Genomic DNA, 8,471 nt, shown 5'->3' on the forward strand with positions numbered 1-8,471 from the left:
CACTATAATGCCTTCCACATGTATGCCTCTTAAGTGTTTTCCTCTGTGGAGGAATTATGCTATAACTGAATTGGCACCTTGGACTTGATCCCAAACTCCACTGCACTGGAAAGCTCCTATCTGTTTTGCAGCTGGAGATGATAAAGTCTGGAGGAGTAAGATATTGCCATGGGAAAGCCACTTCCCATACAGAATGGACATAGTTTGCAGGGATTCTTCCTTAACGCAAAAGAAGGGCTTACCTAGAGCAGGGATGGGGAACCCTGAATATATCCCATCAGCCAGAGCCAGCATGCCCAGTGGCCAGTGTTGATGGGAGCAGCATCTGGAAAGTCACACGTTCCCCATCCCTGACATCAAGGGCACTTTCCCCCCATCTCTGACTGCAAGGGCAGGACCCTCCCATGTCCAGTGCACTAAAAGGGAAGCTGAAGACCGAATCTGCTGCTGCTGCTACTGTTGCTACCGCTTCCTAAGTGAAAAGCACACAAAGACTCCAGCTACTGAACTGCATTTCTCTCTCTCTCCATGCATTTTCGCTGGAGCCATAAACCTGCCGGTTCCAGAGGGTGATTACGGGCCAGCAATCCCACCCACCCCTCTCTCATTCCCATTAAGAAAATCACTGACTCAGCAAAGCCTGCCAGAGAATGGGTTTTCTACCCTCAGAAGAAGTGTCTACCATAGGTGATCCAAAGATCGCCTTGTGCTGTAAATAAAGGAAGGAGAGCTCGGGACAGAGCCATGTTTACAATCTATCTTTGTTCACACCAGGATTACATTTTGTCTATATAGTATGAATGCAAAAACCACATGGGAAAGATTATGAACAATCAACTCTATTTCCTGCATTCTATAACCAAGAAGTTAACAAATGTTCACACAGAGAGAACATGGGACACTTGTTAGGTTTAGCGGTGCAAGTGGAAAACTATCTAAAGCTCTGCCTGGAAGTTACGGACTTCAGTAGGAGTTTGTTTTGAGTAAAGATGCATAGGCAAGACAGCTGCATATTGTGGAGCTCTTGGATTATGTACTATAGTGGAAACGATTTAATTCTCAGATCAGCTGAGTTGATTCTATCCCTCGCCAAGCAAGTATTGATTCAACATGAGTAGCAGCCTCTACATAAGGGATGGAGAACCTGTGTGGCTCTCCAGCTTCTGTCATTCCTCACCATTGGCCATTCTGCAGTTGGTGGCAGGAGGAGCCCACCAATGCCTATCATGTATAGTTGGAAGGGACCCCATGTGTCATCTAGTCCAGCTCCCCCCCCCCCCCTTCCTGGCTGTATGTCAGTCTGAGTCAGGGTTCACTGAGTCTGACTCCCCAGGACCCATTTCAATGCAAGTTCTCAATCTTGGCGCATGAGATGTACTAACAAAGGGTTGGATCCAGACTTAGCTAAGCTTAGACCCACTGAAATCAAGAGGATTTGAGTTGGCAAACCCATTGAAATCAATGAGATTTGTGTTAATAATAATGACTAGCTTAAATCCCTTTAATTTCAGAGGGTCTGCTCTGAGCATGGTTCAGGCAGGATCCAATCCAAATAGAAATGTGTTCATAGATTACCTTACCCTGCCCATTAAACTGCTGCTGTGCTGCAAAGCTAGGAGATGATGTGGGGGCAGAGGGTGGAAGAGTGATTTCCAGACAACCTTGACCTTCTCATTCCAGAATTAAAAATCTTGAAAGGGCCATAGGACTGCTCTGCTCCCTGCCAGCCCCCTCTCCCCCATCCTCTCTCTCCTCTGTAGCCCCAAGCAGAAGAAACCTGTTTTGACTAGCGCCTCAATGTGGAGAGACGGGGATTTGGGGAAAGACACAGAGAGAGAGAGGATGAAATCGTCCCGGAGAAAGTTGGGATTCCTGCCGTCATCAAGGGGCACGGGAAACAAACTCCAGATTTCTCTCCGTTGTGGTTGCTGTGCCTGGAAAGCACGTTTGTCTTCCAAGCACAGCTGCAAAGGAAAAGTGTGTGCACTCTTGGGGACACAGGCTCGCAAGCCCGAGGAAAGCAGGTTCTTCGAAATCTGCCCCCAGCGGCATTATTGCAAAAAAGGAAGACTAGCGCGAGCCCCACTGCGCCTGCCCCGGCTTCTCACGCTTCCTCTTGGCCATGCCTGTTTGGAGTGTCCCACGCCGATCCGGAGGAGGAGGAGGAAGCAGGTGAGCTGATCCCGTTCCCCTCCTCTCTCCCCCTCCATACAGACACGCACACAGACACAGCCCCCCAGGCAAGGGAAACCAAACAGCCCCTACTTTGGGAAAGAGCGCACGGGAAAGCACCGGGGTCTGGGCGGCGAGCCCAACTAGGTCCCCTGAACTCACCGGCTTTGCAGGGATCCTTATAATCGATCGCTTCCGCCTCGTCCCCTCCGTCGAGCTCGTACGCGTAGTCGTCGTAGTCGATCCCGGAGCCGCGGGCGAGCTTGCCGCACAGGGTCACGCCGGCCAGCCACAGAGCCACCCTCCAAGCCAGCATGGTCACGCTCCTCCCCAGCCCAGACGGGGAGAGAGAGAGCCAAGGCGCCGCCGAGTGTCAGGAGGAGAGGGGGGCGCGCGTGCGCGTGTATTTGTGTGTGAGAGAGTGGTGTGTGTGTGTTGGGCTCGCTTGGCCGTCCGCGCTCCTCTCTGGGGGTGTCCGATCCGGACCTGGCGCTTCCCCACTCGCGAAGGAAAACGCGCGCGGGGGGGGGGGAAGGCTTCTCTGTTCCGCCGAGCCTGGCGGAGAGACGCCCGCTCGCCCGCTCCTCTCACCACGTCTGACTGCCCTCCTCGCCTCTGTCAAAGGCCAAGCAAACTTTCCCGGGTTCCCCTTCTCCTCCTCGCTGCTTCTGCCGCCGCCTCCGCCGCTGTTCTTGCAAATTCTCCCGCCACAGCAGCGACAGCAGCAGCGGCGGCGTCGCGGGGCTGCGCGCGGGGGCTCTCGTCGCCTGGGCTGTCCAGCGGCGGAGGCAAGCGCGGGGGATCCTCCGGTCCGCCGATCGCCTCGCGCCGCTCCGGATCCCGTCGCTGCTCCCTGCTCGCCTGCTACTGGGCGGCGGAGTCGGGCTGCACATCGGCGAGCTGCCGAGAGGAGAAAGAGGGAAGAAGAAGAGAGACGGGGGGGGGGGTCACAAGTCTGTTCCCACCACCGTAGCCCTGCAGTGATGGCAAAGCGCTTGCACTGGAGGGAGCCAGGAAAAGTGCCAAGGCTTCTCTCCCCCCCCCCCTCTTCTTTTTTTTGTTGTTCTCTGGGCTTCCCTCCACCCCCACCCCTACCCCACTCCTCCTCTTCCCTCCACTCCTCTTAATTCTCGTCCTGGCCGCCAGCCTCCTGCTTACTTATTCATACAATCCGGGTCAGGATCCGGGCTGCTGCTGCTGCTGCTCGGCTCCCTCGACGGCCTTAGGGAAACACCACGCGCGCCTGCCCGGGGCGCCTCCCTCGCCATAGGGCTGCTGTCTGCCCGGAGAAGCGAGGCATAGCAGGGTTTGGCGGGGCGGGCGGAGGGCAGCGGCGGCGGCGATCAGAGCGAAGCCATGCTCCGTCCAGGGGTCGCCGGCATCCGGGCGCGGGCAGAAGGGAAGCGCGCGCGGCGGCGGCGGCGACAAGAACGGCGGAGAAGGAGAAGTGCAGCGCCTTCCGCGCTCGCTCGAGGAGGAGAGCTGCTGCTGCTGCTGCTGCTGCCGCCGCTCACTTTCCGCTGCCAGCGTGCAAAGGCGAGAGGGAAGGAAGGAAAGTTTTTATCTCTCTCTCTTTTCCTAGCACAGTTTGTTTAAATAAAAGGGTATAAGAGGACCATTGATCAGCAAAGTTCAGCCAAGGAAAGCCGTTTCAGCTGTACATTAAAAAAAAAAAAAAAAGTATGCACACACGTGAAGGCAAATGCAAAATTAACAAAAATAAATAAATAAATAAGGAAAAGCAGGTTGTGCACCAACAGCGCAGTAGAAATTTATTTATTTGTTTATCTATCTATTTTTGCAGACAGCTCGGCTCTGGCTTTCCAGCGGATGCGAAAGGTTAAGAGAGGGGTTTTTTGTTTTCTTCCAACAGCAAAGTTTCCGTCGCAGCTAAGGCTCCTTCCCTTGGAAACGGGGCGTTCAGTTGGAAAACGGAGTCAGTGAGCAAGAGAGAGAGCTGGATTTTTCTTCTTTCCCCCGAGGCAAGTCTCAGATCAAGCCTAGGAGAAGAAAAGGCATAGCTCTCCTAAATGGTTAAAAATTAAAAAAATATATCAAATCAAACATCCACCCTAAGCAACACATCCAGATAGAAATGACACCGTTGAGTCTGGGATGGAGGGGGTGGCTCGCCAAAGAGACACATTGGAGTTGTGTAAATCTGTCAAAAGGTGAGAGTTTTACTGTAGAAAGGAGGCAGAAAACAGCAACAACACTTCCCCGCCTCTTTTTTTTACAAGTCTCCTCGGAAGGCGGAGAGGAGGGAAGAGGCGCAAGTTAACTGGCAGGTTTCGCTGCTGCTGACATTGTGGTGTCACATTTAACAGGCATTTGAAAGGGCCGCTGCGAAGTTGCTCTTGGCTTTGTTATACAACAGAGCTCTCCAAAGGCTCCTCTCTATCTTAATAGCTTCTCGGAATTATTCCCCTTCTGGGTGAAAGATGGAAAGGAAAACGGCCTCATCTCCCTACAAGTGGACATGCTAACAGGGTGCTTCCGGCCAGCCAAAACACACAAACAACACCAGCAACAAACAGAGCAGCAAGATGGTAACAAATGCCATGCAGACTGACCCTGGCTTCCCTTCCCAGGAGGGCAGCAAAGAAAAGAAACGGGCAGCTCCAAAGGCCTCTCGGATCAGGACTTGGGATGCTGCCTTCTGGGAATCTCCAGCCACAGAGTTTCCTTCCAGAGGTTAAAGTATGTGTGAGCTTCATCATCACATCTACAATGAAACTGCTTCATCATCACATCTACAGTCAGAATTGCTGCTGACTACAGGGCCCTGGAAGGATGGTGGGATGTTGGAAAAGAAGATACCCAGGCACAATAGGAGCCTGGTAGATGTGATGATTAGAACAAAAACCTGGAAAGGTTGAGAGAGAGGGAAAGAGGGCTTTGTCCGGAGCGTTGATTAAACTTCCCGGTAGGCATGAACAGCCTTGGTTTGTAAATGGGAGGGTGAAACATGCAGGCCTGCCGCTCACATGCTGCCCTTATTGGAAAACCCTTCCATTGCCCTCCTTAGCTGAGCTTCCTCACAGAATGGCCTTTTGCCTCCAAAACATGCACATTTTTAAAAGACTGTATATTGCCCTCGTAGGAATTACTTTTGTGGCTAAAGGCAGAAAAACAGGAAAGAAAAGGTCCACCACATTTGTGCATTTCAGTTTACGGTGCACAACCTAAGAAGCCTTGTGATTTGTCCCATAGCTAGTCTTCACTTAGATAGCATTTACCCAAAATTGGCTAAAACCTTCCTTAAAGTGATTCAGCTACCAGTTTTGATATGTTGGGAGCAAAGGAAGCTATGTTACATGTATCAAGTTAGACCACAGAAGCTCTCCAGTGTTTAGCGAGGGAAAATTCCCAGCCTTACTTGGAGACATGGGAGATTTAACCTGTGTACAAAGCATGCACTCTACTGTTCTACCACAGTATCTGTGGGCTTTTGATTGTTTTCACAAATACCGTATTTTTTGCACCATAACACTCACTTTTTTCCTCCTAGAAAGTGAGGGGAAATGTCTGTGCGTGTTATGGAACTAATGCCTACGGATGGCGGGGGGATCTGCTGCAGTCGTGAGCAGAGGATCCATGGTTCCCTTTCCTTCCCTCCTCCGTGGCTTGCTTTGAAACAGCAAAGTGGGAGAAGAGCCGCTGAGTGGGGAGGAGAGAGGGACAGAGAGCCTGCTTGCTTTAAAGAAGTAAAGCGGGAGAGGAGAGGAGCCGCTTACACGAGTCCGGAGCTGTTTTTTTCAGTGAGCCGGGGAGGAGGGAGAGAACAGGTCACTAAATAGCAGCAAAGTTTTTCGCAAGCAGGCTCTCTGTCCCTCTCTCCTCCCCACTCAGCTGGCTTAATAGCAGCAAAGTTTTTCAGCGAACCGGGGAGGAGGGAGAGAAGCAGAGCCTTTAAAGGAGCAAAGCAGGAGAGGAGAGGAGCCTTCTCCTCTTATACCCCTCTTCTGCATTATTAACAGCATCCTTCTCCACCCACCACACGCGTGTTCCTTGTCCCTTGAGTGCTTTTCCTTCCCTCCCCACTTAAAACGTGGTTACAAAGCACGGATCCACATGGATCCTCAGGATTTTTGCACTGGGTCACCCCAAATTCACCATCAGATCACATAACATGTCCATGGCTACAGCTTGCACCAAAAAAAAATGCACCCACTGTTGCCTGGGGCCGCAGTGGTGCAAAAACGTGGTTACAAAGCACAGATCCATATGGATCCTCAGGATTTTTGCATTGGGCTACCCCAAACTCACCGTCAGATCACATGTCTGTGGCCACAGCATGAACCACAAAAATCATACATCCACTGTTAGGTTTAGAATATTTTTTTTCTTGTTTTCCTCCTCTAAAAACTATGTGCGTGTTATGGTCGGGTGCGTGTTATAGAGCGAAAAATACGGTATCTACAGAATTTCCCAGACTAGAATCACAGAGGTGTCAGAAATCTGCTGTTATCCAAGAGCTTCTAGTGTTACTTTCCGTATCAAGTGGAATGCCTTATCTAATAATAATAGTTATAATAATTTTATTAGTTATGCCCTGCCCATCCAGCTGGGTCTCCCCAGCCACCCTGGGCGGCTTCCAACATACATAAAAACATAATATAACATCAAACATAAAAATATGAAGATGCACTCCCAAGGCTTACTCCTTCAGATGTTTGAGGAAGGGATTAATTCGGCACACACGGAGAGAAATCTAGCCTGTTACTTGCTTAGTTCTGAAATGAAGGCAATCCTGACCACAAAATCCCATTTCCCATCATTAGCTCTACGCAGAAGCACACCTACCTCAGAATTAGTTGCTGGTTTTTCAGTTGCTGCAGATCACAAGTGTACAACAGATCTTGTCCTGGATCTATAAAATACACATATTGGAATCATGCATGCAGGCAAGAAGGGTATTGATTACTGGCTAGTCCCAGTCACGCTCGCCAAAGGAAAGCATGCAGTATGCAGTCTCAAGTGTGTGCTGGTTTCCCTAGTAAGTTCATTATTAAACTCTATCCTTCCAGCAGGAGATTAACCATCCCAGCAAGTTACTCACTGACGTCACCCCTTAGCCTCCAGACGGCAATCTGCCCCTGACCTCAGCTTCTCCAGTGGCAGCAGAGCAGAGCGGTGCTGGCTGACAGCGGACTTGAGGACAGCTGGCCTTGAAGAACCCTAACAAAGATAAAGACTCAGACACAGCTCTAGCTGCTATACAGAAGCAGGTCAACAGCGCTGGCCTACAATGGAAAGGCTGCCCAACTAAGTCAAGGAAGAATCACATGTAGAAGGACTGTAGAATAATATTCTTCTTATGCCTTAAACAAACAAACCAAATCTGCACACCCAGTTTCCATTTCTTAGTAAATACATGAAAAGCAGAGCAATCCCATGATTCAGTGCAGGCTGCTATACTGACAAGGAGGGTTGTTTTTTTTAATTATTATTTCTTGCTTCACACATAAATGTCTACTACCAACCTGCTCTATATAATGCTGAGGATCCATCTGTCAACACAGACATCCAAAGTCTGTCCTACAGCCATTTCCAAGTAACAGACACAAAGACAGTGAGACAGACTGCATAACTGGAAGGACACCCCCCCCCTTGAAAAACAACAACAACCTGGCAACAAGAGGGGGAAACCCATCTTCATTACATTTACATCATCATATAAACGTTTGCATTGCTGCTGAATATGTGGGGGTGGAATAAAAAAAAAAACCCAAAGCAATCAAATAAATAATTTGTGGTATGCATCAAATATTTCATTTTCTTTCTCTGTAGCCTTCTTCCCCCAGTACTGAAGAGATTAAAAAACTAATCTATAGGTTGAGCATAAAATGAAAGACTCACGGGATTATTAACAGTCCATTTCACTACTCGAATAGATCCTGCTGCTCTGGGAGGGGACACCAAAACCATTACTTTGGATTCTCACAAGGAGCAAGTCCAGTCTCTGTCCCTTTTCCAACTCCACTCCCAAGACGGCAGACTCTCAATAGCGTGGTGGGAGAACGCCTGCTCTCATGGGAGTAGCCAGGATTTTTCTGGATGGGATGGGACTTTTGTTGGGGGGGGGGGTGCAGTTAGGGGTGTGCAACATGCAGACAGGCACAGTTCCTGCCCGCTCACTGATGAGGATGTTTGTGGGGGTTGAGCCACTGAGTAGCAGGAACACAGTCCATATTGTCCTTCTTAAGACTTAAAAGAAGCAGAAGAATCCTACCTTTAAAACTGATGTCTACCTGGAACTTTAAAAAACATGCCTGTGAATCCTCCAGTTCAGCAGC

General features: G+C 50.0%; 1 protein-coding gene and 1 long non-coding RNA gene across 6 annotated transcripts in view; one reads left to right on the forward strand and one right to left on the reverse strand.

The window, feature by feature from the left end:
• Positions 1-3,572, reverse strand: part of TLL1 (tolloid like 1) — a 123,878-nt gene extending 120,306 nt beyond the window's left edge. The window contains exons 1-2 of one of the 3 annotated variants that reach the window (XM_081021698.1): positions 3,331-3,572; positions 2,335-3,072 (exon numbers count right to left, since the gene is read on the reverse strand). In XM_081021698.1, the coding sequence (XP_080877824.1) occupies positions 2,335-2,488 (154 nt within the window). In that variant the 5' untranslated portion in view covers positions 2,489-3,072; positions 3,331-3,572. Of the gene's footprint in view, positions 1-2,334; positions 3,187-3,330 lie in introns of those variants that run through there. The other 2 variants (XM_081021695.1, XM_081021696.1) reach the window with 2 other exon arrangements.
• On the forward strand, positions 1,836-8,243 carry LOC308485776. Of its 3 annotated transcripts, none has more exons than XR_013990761.1 (3): positions 1,836-2,172; positions 3,977-4,872; positions 7,203-8,243. It is a non-coding gene; the product is annotated as an uncharacterized lncRNA (long non-coding RNA). The 3 variants fall into 3 exon arrangements; XR_013990762.1 differs by having other exon boundaries at positions 7,206-8,243; XR_013990763.1 differs by lacking the exon at positions 7,203-8,243 and having other exon boundaries at positions 3,977-5,111.
• The last annotated feature ends 228 nt before the right edge of the window (positions 8,244-8,471 follow it).

Source organism: Podarcis pityusensis, assembly GCF_964106645.2.
Source record: "Podarcis pityusensis genome assembly, chromosome: 9".
Taxonomy (NCBI): domain Eukaryota; kingdom Metazoa; phylum Chordata; class Lepidosauria; order Squamata; family Lacertidae; genus Podarcis; species Podarcis pityusensis.